Source organism: Aulostomus chinensis, chromosome 6 (assembly GCF_037954235.1).
Source record: "Aulostomus chinensis isolate RoL2024-O1b breed Wild chromosome 6, RoL_Achi_v1.0, whole genome shotgun sequence".
NCBI lineage: Eukaryota > Metazoa > Chordata > Actinopteri > Syngnathiformes > Aulostomidae > Aulostomus > Aulostomus chinensis.
In genome coordinates this window covers 4519896-4539125 of record NC_141325.1, presented here as the reverse complement: position 1 = coordinate 4539125, position 19230 = coordinate 4519896, and the positions used below count along the sequence as shown (strand labels likewise).

Genomic DNA, 19230 nt, shown 5'->3' with positions numbered 1-19230 from the left:
GACTCATTCATCATTTTGGGAAGCGATTCAAGCAAAGCCTCTACTGTCATGTCTGATGTCTGGGGGGTGGGGAAGGGGGTCACAGATACGATGCCTTATCGATGTCGTAGACGGCAGGTGGAGATCAACCTACAACCAAACGATGCGCTGATAAGTCTTGCGTAACGTGCCAAGCCCTTCCATCCGCTGCACTACCGCAACGATCATCATGTGATTCGTTCATCATCAGAGGAGATTAGAACATCCGCCGCCGCGAGGAGAGTCCGGTGCCGCGGCACCGACACAAACTTTTGGTTACTACAAACAGGCAAGAGTAGAATTGTCTCGGGGTGCATGTGACCCAGAATTTTTGCAGGAGGGGTCCCTACCTTCCGACGCTTCCGGAATTGACCCACATGCCACTCTGATGGCGGTTCAGCCGGTCTCTCAAAACCGGACAAAGGCGTGTGGAGAACGAGGTGGTATCGGTGGTGCCGTAGTTAAACAAAGAGCATACAGTGGAACTGCAGACGGACCTCTGTCCTCTCACATCCTCCACCTCCTCCTCCTCCTCCTCCTCTCACTTCCCCTGGCCGCCTCCTCGGTAGCCTACAGCGGCTCACACCTCTCCACAAGTACCGGATATCTGCGGGGAGCCTTCACCGTCACCGCTGCAGCTTCTGCGAGTCTAAACAGACGCTTTTGGTTCTGTTCATAACTGGCGTGGAGACGTGCGTCTGGGCTGAGCCACCCCCTTTTTTTTCTTCTGTTGTTGTTTCCCCCAGCTGATTTCATCAGAGACACGCCCCCACGACGGCGCGTCACAACAGTCGCCCAACTCCAGCCGCGCTGCGTTCATGTGCTGTCAGAAAACGGAGACACGTGAAGCAGACCCCACACCCTTTTCTCTCATCGAGATAAACACCCCGCTTTCACTGAATTGCAGGAGTGGACGTGTTGCAGTTCATTTACTAATTACCAAAAGCAGAAATACCCATATAAAATATCAGTCTCAATTAAAATTACATCTAAGTATAAAGTAGAAAAGCATTTAATAAAGAAATTGAATATCAAAAGTAAATGTACGCATTCTACATTGTATATTTGTTCAATCCTCAAAACATTGACCTTTAAATATGATGTGGTGGTGGGTTCCATTAACAATGTTCTCTCAAAGTTGTCTCCACCCCCATCGTGTTTTGTCTCGTTTTCATTTCAAAATCTTTCCCCTCAAAGTAAATGTTGGGTTCATATAAAGGTGGTGGAGAAAAGTATAACATATCCTTTGAAATGTGGCGAATTGAAAGAGCAAAGTCCCCTAAAATATAAATACTCATATAAATTAAAAATAAAACCTCCTGCCTGAACCTTATCACTGAACCCCACTGTAATGTTTCCAATTCAGTTTGCTGCCTGAATAATTATGAACATCTTAGAAAGCTTTTTTTTCCATTCAAAATAAAAAATCGGCTGAACACTCCAAGTAAATATTATCAGACTTAGAAGAGGAGCACTTTAAAGTCTCCTCTGAGATTACAACACATCAGCCAATCATATGGAGCAGAGCTGACAGGATCCACGCCCCGATACTGTTCCCTCTCCATCCTGTTAACTCACGACATCCCGGGGAGCTGCTGCCTTTCACCGGTGGAGCTTCATTCACTGTTACCATACCAATCAACAAGCCAGTGTGTGAAACAGACGGGCTGCATTTAAACATCTGCTGACTTCAAACGTAAAAGAAATCGTTTCTTTGTACAAATCCAAATAAGGATCGTCCCACCAAGCTTCTCATGAACCTTCAGGCAAAGACTTATTTTGCTATGCAGCCTTTATTTGCACTCATATTTTTCCAAGACCTCCATGTCTGGGAATTCATTCCTGGAATGTTAAGCTGTGCTACAGAAGAAAAATGCAGCCATGTTGCCAAGAGGCAAACATATTTTGCCAGCGAAACTATTTTTTAAATTAAATCCTTACGTTAAGCGTAGTGGTGGATAACAGAAGACTTTTCCCAAGCATGTTATTCTTTTTAAGGTATATTATTTGAGTCAATTTACTCTTTGGTGTAGCAATGACTCTAATTTAAGCTATGAAGCTCTTCCACTGGGACACTTCTGCCTCTTTTCCTTCATGACTCTGGAAGACTGAAGACAGACATCTACTGGCAGACATCGGTACTGATCTCTCTGAAACAAAGGACGTAATAAACTCCCTCACCTACACTGAGTCAGTGCAGTCACTCAAGGCCAGCGTGGCGACGGATTCCACTGTAAACCAACAATCTCTGGGTCTGGATGCCATGATTGAATCGGTTATTCTGTCTTTGTTGTTTGGTCTCTAGGCTCATATACAGCTCACATCATACACAGCTAAATCTACAGGAGTTGGATGTGAAACTAGTGCAGATGTCCGCTTTATATGTGACCAGCGTGGACTTGAAGCCCTGAGAAAACAGTGCTCCCTGACCCGGCTGGCATGGGCAGAAAGAAACAGCATGAAAGATGGGCTGGAATGCTACTGGAGAGAGACGCAGGGGTTCGACAGCACTGGCGCTGAGAGGGCTTAGAAATGTGGAGAGGCAGCCCCTTTGTTGGAGAGGTGTACTTGTGAGAGAATTCTCAAGCAGCACAGCCTGATGGGATGTCTGCTCTTTTCAGCTACAGATGTACTAAAGGGACTTTGTTTTTGAGCTTTATCGCTCTTTTATTAACTGTGTGGGAAGGCTACTCCCATAGATTTTACACTTTGGTGAGATTAAAGTTTGGGAGAATGAGATGAGATCAGTCTTTGGCATTTAACAAGTGTCCTGCTGCTTGGGTAAACACTCGGTTTACACTTAAATACTCGGGCAGGTCCACGTCCTGTCACTTCAGCCTCATGCGTTCTGAGGAGATTTTAAGCAGGATACTCAGTGCTCTCCTGCTGTTTACACCACCAGTATATTTCAGACATGATCAGCTGATCTGCATATAGTTTGTCTTAACTACAGGGTCGAGTATACTCTAGATTTGATTTAATCTCCAATTAAAAAAAACACATTTCTCTGCTGCCTCTGATACAATGAGGTATTCATATTAATCTCGTTGCAGCAGAGTCTGTTTTCTGCGCTGTTCTGTGTGGCCTCTATCATGTTATAAATCTGGAGGGCGCATCATCACGCGTGGACTAACAGAAATAGAGCAGCCATGGAAAAAATGGGGATCTGTAGTCAGTTGATTAAAATGGCAGCAAACAGTGTCCCCCGTGTATTCCAGCTGTTAGCCTATAATATCATACACACACACATACACACACTCACACACACACACACACACACACACACACACACACACACACAAAAGATGGAGGTATGAGACAAAAGCAGTTCTGTATTTACAGGTACACGATTGATGATGGTAAATAGTCTGAGTATTACTTTAACGGGGGGGGGGGGGACTTTTCATGTAATTTGAGAGTATAAATGTTTTTATGCACCTTTTTAAACTGCTTCTCACCCTTTGCCATCATCATAATCTGAATAGTCAGGGAGAGCAACTCTGCTCTGTTTACTCCCATCTAATCCAGACCTTTTCATTACAACAAACGTTCAGGGACAGGGCTTTATTTTCCAATCAATATGTGACACCTGCCCTTGCAAAATAAGCCATCTTACACATGCAAGTTAAAACCTTCAGGCTGATGGATTTTGGTTGACATCATCAGGTGATTTCATATCAGCTGGCGGGTATCAGGTAGCGCTGCTATGAACTGCATGTAGGACATTTAAAATGTAACTCATCCTGCCATCTCATCTCTTTCTGTCCGCCACATTCGCTGACCCCATTCTCACCCCAGAATATCCAACTGGCCCGCACACCCCCTGCCCCAGCACTGTACTGGAACTGCACTAAAGCTGTCAAAACACCCAGCTTCTCACACTCAACATGTCCACAGAGAGTTTGCCTCAAACACACACCGTCGCGAGCAGCACAAACGAACAACGTACACACTCGGCGCACACACTCAATGAGCCTACATGCAGCCCCGTACGCTGACACAAGTAGGTCAGAGCTGTGGTGGGTCTTCTAAACAGTTCTCTGGTACCGTGGAACTGATAACAGTATCAAAGATTGAATTCAGCCCTGACACACACACACACACACACACACACACACACACACACACACACGCTTGCACAACATTACATGCTACATGCTTTTTCGTTCTTTGACAGGATGATTTTGGCTTACATGTTTGTTTTGCAGATAGCGCAAGAATTTCAAGTTCGTTCCACTGAGAAGAAAATTCATAGGTCAAAGGTCAAGGGTGAGAATGGAATGGTTGACAGGCAAAGTGAAGTGAGCTCGTGGGAAACACTGATACAGACATTCCTGAATGAGACGCGGGATAGCGGACCAATGCACAGAAACACACATGACTCAGTTAACGTCTGTGAAACTCTTTTTCATTCACCCTCAAAGTCTCTCTCTCTCTCTCGCTCTCTCTCTCTCTCTCTCATACACACACACAGACACACAGACACACACACAAATACACACACTCTGACACGCAGAGGTGGCTGAGATGTGTTGCCAGAGCTGACACCCTGGCATCAAACAGAGTGTGTTTTGTAACAGCCGGCCTATTTGGCAATTGGCAAGGAGCATGTTAGCAGTGTGAGTTTGAGTGAAAAACATTCAACATTGGATAAGGCCTGAGAGAAAGTACAGAAGGAGACACACACACACACACACACACACACACACACACACACACAGAGGGAGAGGTTGAGGACATAGTTTACTCGCTAAGTTATCTGTAGATTGTCTAATCTACAGTCAGTCAGAAAGCTCCGTGTGTGACCAGCTGTTGTTGCCTCATTATTTCCTAATGAAGACACATCGCTTCATTGCTCCTGACAGAGAAAGACAAACACTACAATGGAGGAAAAAGATAATGTGCTATTTACTTTGTGCTCGGGGGATATGTCTATATGTTGTACGCTTCATAAAAACAGATCTTCTGTGCCGGCTGCATGTCCTCTGTGTCAGAAAGGCTGTGGAGAGAACAGAAAATGTGTGTTGTTGCATTCTTTTGTGGATTTTTTTTCCAGCTTCAGATTTTTCTGGTCCGTCCTGAATGTCCCAAAAGTCTGGGAGTGTCATAGCAGGCGTATTCTTGTTTCTGATTGTTTACAGGAAAGGCCAAGGAGTTTCAGGTTTCAGTCATAGTTCTTTGGATAAAAATTTTAAAGCATCACATAATTGCCAAAGTGGCCCAAACTTGGACCCTGTTGGTCAAAAATCCAACGGGGGGGGGTGGGGGGGGTGGGGGAGGTAACAATGTGAAATCCTTGATATCCTCTATCCGACTTATTTTGGTCATGGAAGCAAAAGTTTATTTTACGGCCTTTTCCATTTTATCCAATTATTGTCTTATTAACTTGATTTTTCAAGACGATATGATGCTCCTCATACTGGCAGTGACCATCCCCGACAAAAGAATCCGCACAAATCTGGTTTTGCTGTCTATTTTGAGCTGTGTCATGCAGAGTCCAGAACCAGGTCTGGATTGCCTCAGTAAAATCAACAATTTACTAATGGAGGTCTGGAATAAAAGGATTGATTTGTAACATGCATGTTTGAACTCGTCACGGCGAAGCGTTGATGTGTCATGTTTTCCTTGAACCAAAACTATATTTAATTTCAAAATAATTTAAAAAAAGAATCCTCTGTCCGACGGAGCATGAGAGAGGACGTTGTGGCTCCATGACTGCCAATAACTGCTCACTGACTATATGATGATGAATGATCCGGTCAAGTCAGAGCCGGCAGTGATGGGCCCTGATGAAAGAATATGTCGGGAATGTAAAGTGGCTCCTGGAGGCTGGATGATGGAGTAGCTGGGGGTGTTTGGGGGGGGGGGGGGTGTTGGGATGGTAAGTATGCGAGGAGAAAAGCATAACTGTTGAGGGAGTTATGAAAGAGTGAGTGGGGGGTGGGAGGGAGTGAGAGAGGGAGGGGTCTCTGTTTCTGTCTGTGCTGTCCATATGAGAATAAACAAACCCCCCATTATAACATTCATGCCAACTTCACAATGAGCTGTCTGTGTGTTTCACTTCTCCAGTGTCCTTCACATCACATGGCATCTGGCAAACAAGAGCACCAACAGCAGCACATCTGCCGACATCATCCCTCGCTTGTTCTCTCGTCGCTTTCTCACTCCGGCTTTTATTTAAGTCTCTTTTGTGAAAATGACAGGAGAGGAGACGCGAAGCTGAGGGAGTTTGCTCTTGACAGTCTTAATATACTGTTTTGACTTGAGGCCATCGCCTAGGAATGCCTTGCCTCAACCAACCGCAGGTATAAACCCACACACTCATTTTTCTTATCCTAAAATCACACGTTTGGATGTAAAACGACCCTAAAACAATGGCACACCCTCACAAACAAACACACTCTCAGCTGGACAGAGACACACAGGTCAGCAGAGGTGCGTCTAAAGCTGTGGCTGTCAAGTGGCAGGGCTAATCTTATTAAGGCTCTCTTCAGCTGCTGCTCTCAGGTTCTTAAAGAGGTAGTTCACTTTGCTGGATATTTGGCACTATTTGAATCTTAAGAGGCCAAAGTGTTTCCCTTGTGATGGGGGAGACATTGTCCTGTTTGAGTCCAGTTTACGCTGGGCTAAGTGAGCTTCATGGATGGCGTTGGCACAGCCATAGCACCAGAACCATTGCACACTTGCATCATGCAGAGATCCTGCTGTACGAATACCTGGCCCACTCATAAGGAGAGAACGATCCCTTTAATTTGGTGATAAAGCAATTTAGGGGCTTCCTGGATTCATTACATGGATGGAGATGAGGAAGCTGCAGAGGTCAAGGGTCGACCTGGAGACAGCGTCAAGCTGAAGGGTGAGAATGAGGCATAGCAATGAAGAAAGAGACACGTGCGGAGGAGGAACAGTGAACGAAGAACACAAAGGAAGTGAGGACCCTGAGCAGGTTATTGATTCAAGGAAGGAGGCACATGTCAGCAAGTATTAATTAGCTGATAAAGACAGAAATGGACTTGCAGAAGAAAAACCAACTGGATGTCTGATGTGACCCCTGTGGCCTGTAAAGTTCTGTCAGCTGGTCCAAAACGAGAACGGAAATTATGAGCGATCTGGGTCTGGGAATGGGATTCGCGGATGGACGAACGATGCACCTGTATTCTGGCGCTCTAATGTTCATCGTGACGAAAGCAAACGTCCTGACTCGTTGTCTGTTCAGGATTTTTTCACGCTCTCTACGTAGAGCGCCAAAACCAAACGGACCAAAACAAAGCAAACATCATAATCTCAGACCTCAACAACTAAAAAAAGCCAAAACAACTACACAAAGTTTGTTGTTTACTGCTGCTGTTTTTTTGTTTTTTTTTCTATTAACATGTTGAATCAAACTGTATGATCCCAGACTTGGGTTTCGAAATCACTGTTAGAATGTTTGTAAAATTCCATGAGGTGACTTGACCTTTGACCTTTGACCACCAGAATCTTTTCAGGTTATCCTTGAGTGCCATTGGCGCCACATTCGAAGGAGACCTTCCTGAGATATCACGTTTACAAGAATGGGATGGACAGAAGGGCGACCCAGAAACGTAATGAACAAAAATTGCAATCTGGAGATTACAGTCACATTTTAGAGAGAGAAAAAAATTCAAATCACCGATGACCAAATAAGGAGAGACGATTCGTGAGGTGAATGAAGGAAAGAGCTAAAAACATGCATAATCCACTCTAGACATTATCGCCTCTGATTAGATTATCCCAGTACATAACGTGGATTCATAGAAATCGATTTAATCCAGCAGAAGTCATCTATATCCCCATGAGAGTTATTCTTTATTAATCCAACAGCAGAGATCAGGGACAGGCTCCTGATGAGCCACTCACAAGTCGTCTTCAGCAGGGCATTTTGCTCCTGAGTTCTTGCTCTCTGTGGTTGAGGTAAATGGACCAGGATTGTATCCATCCTGGAGAGGAAAACATGTGTTTGGGCTATTGGTTCAAGGGACAAAAGCCTGGAGTTTAACCGCTATAGTGAAGCAACAGAAGTCACCAAGGCTGCGCTCTTGATACGCTTTGTCACAGCTTTGGTCTTATAGCCGGGTTATCATTATTTTTCCTGTAAAGCTGAGTAATTGTGTTTCGTCTGTGCACGGTGCTGCTACAGTTCCTAACCATTACGGATGACATAATGCTACATGCTACCATACGCTGCACTGTACATCTAAAGAGCCTTACTGAAGAGCCCATTAACCGGAGATCGATGGGTGAGCAGCGGCAAAGTCATTTGTAATCTGCCAGCAGCTTTTTCCAGCGATCTATTTACCAAGCACTGACATTCCACTGCTACCTGTGGTGATACCGGTGATAATGCTGGTAACCTCTCTGAACCCGCTCTCACACTCTGGTGAGGATACAGAGTCAACTTTGGACCAGGGTTGAGATCACACAACAAACAGGAAAGAGGTGAGGGAGGGTGGACGGAGCTCTCGTTCCTCTCAGGTACAGCGGAACAGAAAGAACCAGCTATGCTAGTTTCAGTTCAATCACCATTAGAAACGTAAAGAACTGCACAAAACGCAATGACCGGTATGAACATATTCACGAGGAGGGTCCGGAGCAGAAGAAAATAGTACAGTTATGAACAGTGAAATGCATTTGGCCTCAGTGCAGTTCAGTCAAAATTCCAGAAACAGCCTGATCAAACACAGAGCGAAGCCAAGTAAAACACCTCTGGACTTCAGTCTGGCACAGAGAAGCAGAGCTGCAGGCCTGCCAAGATCCCACATCAACCCAGCACACGCAACATATGTAGCAGAGGGTCCCCGCCACCTGGGAAGCCGACCCCTGAAATGAAGTCAAATCGGACCCCGGTCACCAATTCCGTGACGAGGTTTGACAAGGAATTATTTTTGTGTCTTCCAGAAATAAAACTGAGAGCAAAACGAAGAGGACAAGATGCATCATGAGACTTCAGTGGGATTTTTCACTACAATGTTCAAAGGTGATTCACGCACGGATGTTGAACTGTTCGCAAACATTGGGTTAAACTTGTCCTCGCAGCCACAAATTCTCACTCTTTACAAAAAAATTTGTCTTCCACCGACAGTCACGCGCTTCGAGCAGTGACCAAAACACATCACAGGCACAAGTCCACCGAAAAGAATTCCAGTCAAGCAGGAGTCAGAGTCAGCCACCGATTAGGACTCCTTCCTAGTGCTGCCCATTGGAGGTGTACTGGGAGGGTCAAACCAGTTCAAGGCCCTGAAGTAGATCCACTGGAGGGATATATATTTTGAGAAAACAGAGTAACCCAACTCAGCCTGCTGCCAGTATGACCTAATGTCAGAGGAGTAGTAGAAAATGATGGATGAATGCGGGTCACCATCCATAGAAACCCCTCCCCCCTCCTCGACCCAGGCACGATCCAGTTGTATGTGGAGCACATAGGGTGGACAGAGGCCGGCTGTGTACGTACAGCAAGCGAGCGAACTCCTGCAGATGGAGATATTTTGATGCAGAGCAGTAAGCGCATGCGTACATTTGATGCGCCGCAGGTCTTCCACAAGTCGTTCAATCACTAGATGTTATTAAAGTAGCATACCTTCAGTTTTGGGTACAGAAATGTCCCCTTTCCCTATAGTCTGTGTTACAGTACAGTCGAGCCTGACAAAGGAGGGGATTTTCACCGCGACTCAAGCATCCCACATTCCCTCAGAATTCATGAGGACATACAGAGGACAGAAGATGATGAAGAGATTTGAACCATATCCCCATACACGATCCTCAGAGGACATTAATCACGCAAAATTGGAAAGTTATTTCCTTTTCCCTGGCTGTGTCTGAGTAATTGAAAGCTAACAAGTTACCATCGGCAGGGAGGAAATGCAGACAGAGGACATTGTGTTTGTTTACTAGGTAGTAAATGACCATAACATTTTAAATTAGAAGCAGACGCAACAGGGTGTTAGCAGACAGTAGCCTCAATGGCTATCCAGCAGAAAACCTTCAGGAAGTCAGGTGATGAAGAACAAATAAGGAACCCACCTTTAGAACTATTCCAAACCTTCTCATTAGGTCCTGAACTCCAAGTGAGGAACCACCGGTCTAATTTGTGTGTCAATATAAAACCTGGAAAGCAAACGATACAGTCCTTTTTCCTTTTTCATCCTAAAGATCAAAATTTTTGTCAAGCTAAGAGAGCCCGTGTCCGTCTGTCTCCATTTAAAACAAGCTGTTGCTCATTGCTACAGGAATCGAGAGCAAATAGAGGGGAGGGGAGGGAAAGGAGCGTAAAAAGCAAAAATCACAGACCGACAGACAAATAAATCACATTACAGAGAGCTGAGGAATAACAGGAAGTTCCTCTGTTGTGTTTACCTCAAATAGCCTGTGTTGTTTAGCATTTGTGCTGTTCTGTTCGAGTTCCTTGCATTGTACCGCAGAAAACCCAACAACAAACCTGTTATGAGGAGTAAACCTTGTACTTTTCAGTAAGAGCAATGCAATTATGTCAATGGTGGTGCCATTTTAATTTGATCTGATGCAGTTCTGAGCGGGTTTTGTAAGCCTGAGAGGTCAAAGCCTTTTCTCGATCTGTACAGGAGCCATATAATCCTTCAGCTGGCCTGAAAACAAAAATATCTCTGAATTCAGGGATCTCATATTCACATGACAGCGGTGAAATACAATATACTGCCTGAATCTGTCAACATGGAGGTCAACTCTACTCGCAGGAATATCATTAAACAAGATGGTACACACACACACACACACACACACACACACACACACACACACACAGCTGATGTAGCCATGCACAGTAGGTATCCTAAAATAGTGTGATGGAAAAATCTATACTGGTGTCCAGTTATTTCTGCACTGCTGCACTGTGGCCTGGTGATACAACTGGCAGACAAGAGGAAGTGCTCACTGTGAGCACATGTCATTCACTACCCAAGTTGCAGCCACACAGGCTTTAGTAATTTGAATAAGTGCAGGGGGGGGGGCGGGGGGTGGGCTCTTTTGGACGGTGCACCTCGGTTGGTCTCAGCAGAGCCTTGTGAATGAGGTTATTTGCACCAGAAATCAGGGAACTACAACATTTCCAAATGCCCTTCTATGAGCTTTTTCACTATGAAGCTCAGATGTCCCTGCTGTATTATTGATTATTGCATCAAGGGGGAAGTAAAAGGCGATTTAACAGACAAACCATCACAGCAATAATGGATCATAACAACACACAGGAAGTCAATATAACTGGATGACATGACCTCTCTTGAAAAATGCATTGGTATTAAGTAGCTTCAAGTTCATAAATAGGAATGATAGGGATGTTATTGATTAAATATTCATGTCCAAATGAGAGTGATGTAATCTTGCGAGAGAGAGAAACACAGAGCAGGATTATTTTATCGCCCAGACTATATGAGAAATTAAAAATTAACAGTCTTTAATCATCAAGGATCATTTCTGAAGCAATGTAATATCTATACAGGGATAAAGGCCTTGTATTGTGAGGAAGGATTCAGACCAAACCTGCCACTGCAGTGAAGACGCAGTGTTTTAGCTGCGCTGACACCCAGAAAAGTTGGATCAGCATCGAATTTAAAGAAATTTCACTTGAGGTCACACTGTGTTGACCAACTACATAAGTCAGAGATGAGAAAGGCGTTTGGCCGTTTACTGCTCAAGAGAGAAAATGGAAGCGAGCATGATCGCCTGGATTGTAGTCTATGCTGCAGAATCACCTTCCTTCTCCATTTGTTTTGAGTTCACTGAGAGGAAACAGAGGAAGCTGTTGGCGTCAGGGGTTACGAATCCTCATCCTCTTGTTTGTTGCTAATTGGGCAGACAGATTCTTATTTTCATATTCCCTAAACTGTCTGGAATGGTTTGTTCACAACACGCATGACATGAATGGGCCGCGTGGTGACACACCCACACTGGCACAGGCCTTATAACTAACATGACTTTACACTGTGCAACCTCCAATTCATCTAAATTGAGGGAAAACCAGGAACAAAAATAGACCCGAGCTGAAGACAGCAAACCAAAACCATGTAATATGGTGAGTCAAGTTCAGATTTCCATGTGGGATAAACTCACAGAGACAGACAAACACTGACTGGGATGATGACAGATCTCTCATCTGCAACTCGCCACCCCGAGTTTTCATATCTGATTCATCCATTCTGCTGGATGTGTGTGCGTGTGTGTGTGTGTGTGTGTGTGTGTGTGTGTGTGTGTGTGTGTGTGTGTGTTTGTGTGCACGCGTAAGAGAGAGAGAGAGAGACAGACAGACAGAAAAGCGAGCGTGTCAGTCAGGTTGCATCAGCCTCCTGAAACTGCAAAAGCTGTGTAGCCCTCAATCAAATGGTATGTGGGCGATTGCAACAACAATGTGTACGCTTAAAATAGATGCTCAGGGAAACACCTTAAACTGAGAACACACAATCACAACAGCACATGCCAACACAATTAAACATTAAAATCCTGTGGTTTCATGAGAGGTGGGGCCAACGCTGAAACTGGTCTGACCCAGATTAGAGAGAATGACACCCTTGGGTGTTTCTCTCTTTCTAGATTAGCTTCAAACTGACACACACCTTTGACAGACACCGACAGACAGATGGGCCAAGCCCAGTAAATCAGTGTGTTTACATCTGCAGCGAATTAGTTCACCTGTGTCTGAGTATGTCTGTCGATGAGGTCGGGCGTGTTCTAGGATTCTCATGTGCATTCCCATGATGCTGTTGTGGTCCAGGGGAGGCACAGCGGGGAGCAGTCTGGGAGGAAGAGGTATGACCGGACCTCCCAGACGTCAAACACAAGTAACTTCATCCACAACAGTAAGTTACTGACAAGAAGTTTGACTACAGATCCAACCAAACTGTTATTCCCCAACACATTTATTTATGTGAGTGCAATTAACACCTGCAATCTGTTGGAGGCAGTGCTAAAATTAGCTCTGATTCCAATGACCATATGTGAAAACTGACAACAAAGGCAGGAGTGTTTTTGTATGAATCCTGCTGCTTTACACTGATCTCATTTATCTCTGACTGACGGGGATGCAGGGTCTCGGATTCTTTTCTGATATTATCAGCCAGTGACTGATATTTACTGATGTTGATATCAATGGTACAATTTAAGTGTATGTTCTTTACATGCTTAAAAAAAAAAAAAAAAAAACAAGTTGTCAATGTGAAGGCCTTATTGTCATGGTTGTTTGTTGCTGTTTTTTCAACTGATATTGACCTACTTTGGTACTGTATTTGTTCATTGATCCTCTGTTGATGTATTATGGAAATGGAGGTAGGACAAGATAGGCTCAGCTTCTTCCTTCTCCATTTCGGAAGCCCATTGTTATTAATGAGCTACAATTAAAAAAAAATGGTTGTATGTTTTGTATGAAATTGAAATTTTACTAATTTCTGTAAATTCTGTTCGTCTGGTTTTTGTTCTCTTTCATTTTACCTTGAAAATGTTTCTTTTTCTGATATTAAAAAAGTTCAATATAAAGATTATCAAATCAAATCAGTAAAGAGACTTAAGAAAAACTGCCGACGATGCGCTGTGATGATCACTCATCCCTGCCGACTGATGTGACATTCAGGACATAAGCTGTCCTTCTGCTGCCACTACTGTTGGAGAGCGGTGACAAATCATTCAAGCAGGGCTTCTGTCTTTGGATGTGTTTATTCTGATTCTACTTGTTAAATAACAGATTGTACATGAAGTCTATACAGTTCGGGTTCAAGTGTCAGCATCAGAGCCAGGAAGGAAAAGATGGTACACTTTTTTACGCCTTCATTTGCTCTCTGGTGGACAAACAAGACAAGTCTCTCCCTCTTTCTACCTCACTGTCTCTTATCAAACACAGCAAAGTGCTTTGTGGTGTTGCTGAAGGCGCTACTTCCTGGTACTCAATGAATGGAGGCCATGCGGCTGCTGAGTGATGCTTGATGGGATGGGAGTTGTTGTTATTACAGGAAGGCAGGTGGGTAGACGGCGAAGACATGACAGCATACAGGAAGAGGAAGAGACACGTTGGAAGTGACACTCGTAACACCAGAGATTATAGCGGCGTGTGAACAACACGGATCCCAGACATATGGCTCAGTGAGTGTGCGTGTATGTGTGCGTGTGTGTGTGTGTGTGTGGGGGGGGGGGGTCAGCCTGTGCGTCCTTTCGGGAATGGTAGGAGAAACCTATTCAAACACACACATACACACACAACTACAAGTATAAAACACACAGACGACCCCCTATGGTGTGAAATGGAACCTGTGATTGAAGCACATTGCTTCTGTCATGTGACTCTGAAGCCAAATCTCCCAAGCGGGGGGTCGGCTTTTCCTCCACGAAGGAGGGGAGCAGGGATCAAATTGCATATTGCCTTGCACATATACAAAAATAAGCATGGATAGTAACACAGAGATGTATAGGAGGATATATCTATTGAAATGATACTTCCGCCCCACCGAGATACTCACACACAAACAGTACATGAACATAAATAGAGGAGCGAGCAACCAAGAGGGCAAAACATGTTGCTTCTCTGAGACAAGTTCAAGGGCCTATCTCATAACGCAGCACATGAGCTGGTGATATCAAAACAACTGAAGGACTGAACATGGAACCCTTTCAGCATAACGAGGAACACTGGGCAAGAATGAGTGAATAAATCATTTTGGACGAAGCTTTTATTGCCCGGCGTACCAGTTTAGCCTTGTCGAACACATAGAGATGAAGCAGACTTTCCCGTTCTACTCGACACTGCACAGCGGTTTGGTAACTGTGCTCTTTACAATGAGCGAGACTGGACTGAATCAGACTTTGGATAAGAGAAGAGAAATCAGTCAACAGTCAGTCACATTTCTCTATTTGTAATCAAGCGTACCTACAACAGACAGCCAAAACATTCAAACCGTCTGTGCAATATTCTGTAGGTGCTTTGGGGTGGTTCAGGAACCACTGAATAGCTCTGGGTGAAAGGCTGTTTCACCTGTTTTTCCGTAGCGGGACATTTGGAATACCTTCATGCGCACTAGAGAGAGAGATGCCTGTCCAGATAGCAAAAGCCTCTCCTTCAGCTCACTCTTTGCCTGGTTTTGCTAGCACGTACAAATGCTACAGCAAAAGTTCAAAAAGACAAACTCTGGTACAGATTAGGAGGAGCTTCGTAAACACCACCGAGATCACACAGCTTCCCATCGGAAAGACATGCGCTTCCAGGTGTTTTAAGAGATCTCCGGACTCCAGACATCTGTAACTGGGAACAAGCTGTTTGAGTGTTTGTTTGAGTGTGAGAGAGAAGTTTTGCCCTGCGGCTGTTTTCTTTGACAGCGCACAAGATTCAGAATTGTAGCTGACCGCCGACCTGCGTCAGGCCTTTGGCAGGCTGTCACTAGAGGCTACGCAACGTCAAACTAATTTCCTTACAGGTGATGTTGCACGAAAAATGAAGTCAGTGATGTCAATTTTGTGCCTTGTTCTGATATCAAAAGCCAAGAATGCACCAAAAATGAAACAATTGTAACTGCACACAACCTTTGGCCTCAGAATCTCTGTACTCTTTCACCACACTGTCAACAGTGGCGTTGTGTAATAAGCTCTGGACACAAGCCCCTGTCACACTCTTGGCTTTAGCCCAGCAGGCGGTTGAGGACAACCACCCTGAAACCAACTGGCCCTCTTATCTGCCCTCGCCCCTTGGTCCTGTCCTGCCCTATCCTGTCTTCGCTGCTGACACCTTCTTATCCAAGTCTCTCACTCTCACACACACACACACACACACACACACACACACACACACACACACACACACACACACACACATTCCTTCACATGAGAGCTCCTTGGCCCTCTGTATTTCTCCCTGCATTCAAGGAATCAAAATAGGGGCATGCAAAATATGTCACAGGCATGTGTTATATTAATATTTATATTATAATTGCTAAGCAGACAAGAATAATGATGGCATTGCTTTGCATGCTGGAAATGTAGACCGACATGCATGGAAGTGGGAAAGCAGACTTTAGAAAACAGCTGTTCAAAGGATTCAAACATGTGGAATCAGTTGTGAAAGAGAGAAGAGAGCTTTTTCTGTACCACTGAGCAGCTCATCTGGCAGTAAATGCTTTTATTTCATCCATTTTCAGTCCTTCTTTTTACCATCTTTTCTGCTCAGACTTTAAAGAGAAAAGAAGGGGCAGATATGAGGTGAAAGAAGGTTCGAGCAAAATGTTTTGCCGTCTGATTTATCGTCTGTGTCTGACACAAACGCCTTCCTTCAGCCTGTGTTGCTCTCATTATCCTCAGCCAAAAAACCCCTGTGTGTCCCTCTTCCTCCGGATTTGCACTCCCACTTCTACTCTCCACTACTCCATTTCCCACTGCACCTCTCTTCCCTTCCCTTCCCTTCCCTTCCCTTCTCTTCTCTTCTCTTCTCTTCTCTTCTCTTCTCTTCTCTTCTCTTCTCTTCTCTTCTCTTCTCTTCTCTTCTCCCATAACCTTCCTCCAATTCTTCTCTTGCTAGCATTCTTTGCTGGCTGACACTGTTTAAAAAAACAACCTAAGAGGCAGCCAATAACAGCGCGACAAACTGTACGGTTGCCATCAGCCCCCCCCCCCCCCCCCCCAGCACCACCACCATCATCACCACCACACACCCACCCGTCCACCATGTTTTTCCATCTCTACCAAACTAACTTAAGAGGACAAACATCATGCGGTGCTGGCAGAGTCTATTGTGCAGTGACTCTGCTTCTATCAGATTTGTTTGGGCTACAAAGTTTTATGAGTTCTCCATCTTTGCATGCATGCACACATATGTATATATACAAACAATACTGCCCACGTGCCCCCTACCCCCTCAGTAGGTGGGGGTCTTAAACTCAGCCTCGAGGCTTTGCTCTGTATAAGCGTGCAATATAGCTCGACACAGCGTCTTATATGTCTCCCACAAGTCAGCCATCCAGCAGCCAGGAATGCTTGGGGTGCAACCCAACTGGAAAGCCCCAGTTACCCACACACACACACACACACACACACACACACACACACACAAAACCCTCCTCCTTCAGAGACATCTTATTTCTCAGGGCAGAGGCAGACAGAGGGACGGCCTCAGCCCAGAGGAAGAATGGTTCAAATTCCACCGCTGATAGAAAAACATAGGAGTGGGACAGAGCGGAGGAACCGATGTCAGCGCTGTCAGACCATCCCCCTACCACCACCATCTGCTCTCTCTGCAGGCAAACCACAATGTAAGACATGAAAAAAAACAGCCAAGGATTTGACTCTGATAGCTGTACTGTCCTTCTATGTGACCTTTGGGTGTTTGGCTCATACAGAGTGATTCAACTCCTCACTCACTCACTAAGGATGCAGGTGGCAGAGATCTGTTTCAACACAGCTACTCAGATTTTATTTTACCACATGTAAAGTCCCTGAATACGTCACAGCCTATTCATGAATATTTATAGAAAAGTGATTTAATACTGATTTAGGGTGATTTCTAATCATCAAAAATCAAAAAACACACTTCAACATTAACCAAACACAGCATCCCGAGACACACAAACCGCACGAAATGGTTCTAAAATGTGAATGCCTCCTTGTCCATTAAAGTAATGATTTTCTGGCTTGAAATTGATTTTCAAAGAATCAAATTAACAGTAAAAGTTTTGAAAATGAAAGCCTGCCGGGCAGATACAGATGACTTTTATCAATGTGGAGATTTTCGCTTGAAATGGCTTAAAAAGACAGACAGTTTAAGACAATGAAACTAGTTATTTTCCTGGAGTCCGAGCATCATAAACAGAGAGATCCCTTCTGATTGAAGATATTCTTCTATTAAACGACACAGCAATTCCGTTAACATCTGCTACCCCCAGGAAAGCTGGATGAAAACTGTCCCGCTGGAGTTTTAAGTTCAGCTTCAAGTTTGTCTATAAGCGACACATTTTGCAAACTGTTATGCAACCTCCATCTGTCCACAAGTCGTCTGCTGCGTTTTGTTGCGAGGGGTAAGTTAAAACAAAGAGTGTGTTTGTGAGTGAGTGAGTGAGTGAGTGAGTGAGTGAGTGTATGCGTGTGTGTGTTTTAAATGTTCCTTACCTTTAAAAGTCTTCCACCTCTTGAATCTGTTCAGCTGTGTCTCCCCGAACGTCCGCTCTCAGTTCTCACCTCCTCTCCGCTGCTCTTTTTGCCTGCTCCTTCTCTCGCGTCTCCCCATTTAAAACTGCAAGGCACGGGCACATGCGATCACTCCAGAGCTGTCTGGAAGAAGATGACACAACAACAACAACAACAACAACAACAACATGTAAACTCACATGCTTTTAACACTGCCTCAGCCTGGACTCCTCACATGATCTGCTTGGTCTCTAAATGCGCGCATTTTGCGAGGGGCTGCTGCCGGAGCTGACAGGAGAGAAACACTAGTCCCGACTGTGGCCGGGAGGAGCAATGTGAGTACACCAAGACTGCTGCTGCATATTGCAAAACCTGCGGACGCGCTCTTGTTTGCAGGCACCCGCTATTGTGCGTCTGTCTGGGCTGGTGGTGTCTGCTGCCCGTGGTCCTGATGCGAGTTTTTTCGCCCTTTCTTGTGTCTGTGATAGGAGGACGACTTTCTTTTGTTTTGTTTAGTTTAAAAATAAAACAGATTTGATACCGACTTTACATCTCGGATGCGCGATTCCATCATCCTCATCCTCGTCTTTCTTTCATATTTCTTAAAATCGCTCAGAATCTTTTGTTTCCCCGCACCCAGCTCACCATAATCTCTCTCCAGAAGTTTAATAGGTCCTCGTCGCTGGGGAGTGGGCTTTAGCTGACGCCTTCCTCTCTCTCCCCCTCTCTCTCTCTTTCTCTCTCATCTCTCGGTGTCTCTCCCCTGAGCTGTGGTCGAACCCAGTTATGTTTCACTCCGGGCCAGCCTTCAGCAGCAGCATGCCCGCGCCTATCAGCGAGCGCACAGACGCCGGCCGAGTCACCAGTGCCACACCCATCCATTCATAAAGTGGAGCGAGTGCCAGCCTCCAGTGCGCAGCGTAACAACGGGCCTGTGCTCCCGCGGGCTCAGTCTGATGAAATATCTGATACTCGTGTGTCATCTGGTAGATTACAGAATATTCGAGTGTGTTTACGATCGTTTATGAGCGAAATGAATTCTTGCTGTGAGAAGCTGTCTCCCGTAGAAGGCCCAGT

At 44.9% G+C, this 19230-nt stretch overlaps 1 protein-coding gene across 6 annotated transcripts in view; it reads right to left on the bottom strand.

Annotated features, from left to right (window-relative positions):
- Nucleotides 1-18981, bottom strand: part of rhobtb4 (Rho related BTB domain containing 4) — a 40150-nt gene extending 21169 nt beyond the window's left edge. The window contains exons 1-2 of one of the 6 annotated variants that reach the window (XM_086205932.1): nt 18799-18981; nt 18136-18297 (exon numbers count right to left, since the gene is read on the bottom strand). Coding sequence is in view for 1 of the 6 variants with exons in the window: in XM_086205931.1 (XP_086062057.1) it covers nt 369-397 (29 nt within the window). In the remaining 5 variants the exon portion in view is untranslated. The other 5 variants (XM_086205934.1, XM_086205935.1, XM_086205933.1 and 2 more) reach the window with 5 other exon arrangements.
- Between the last annotated feature and the right edge of the window lie 249 nt (nt 18982-19230).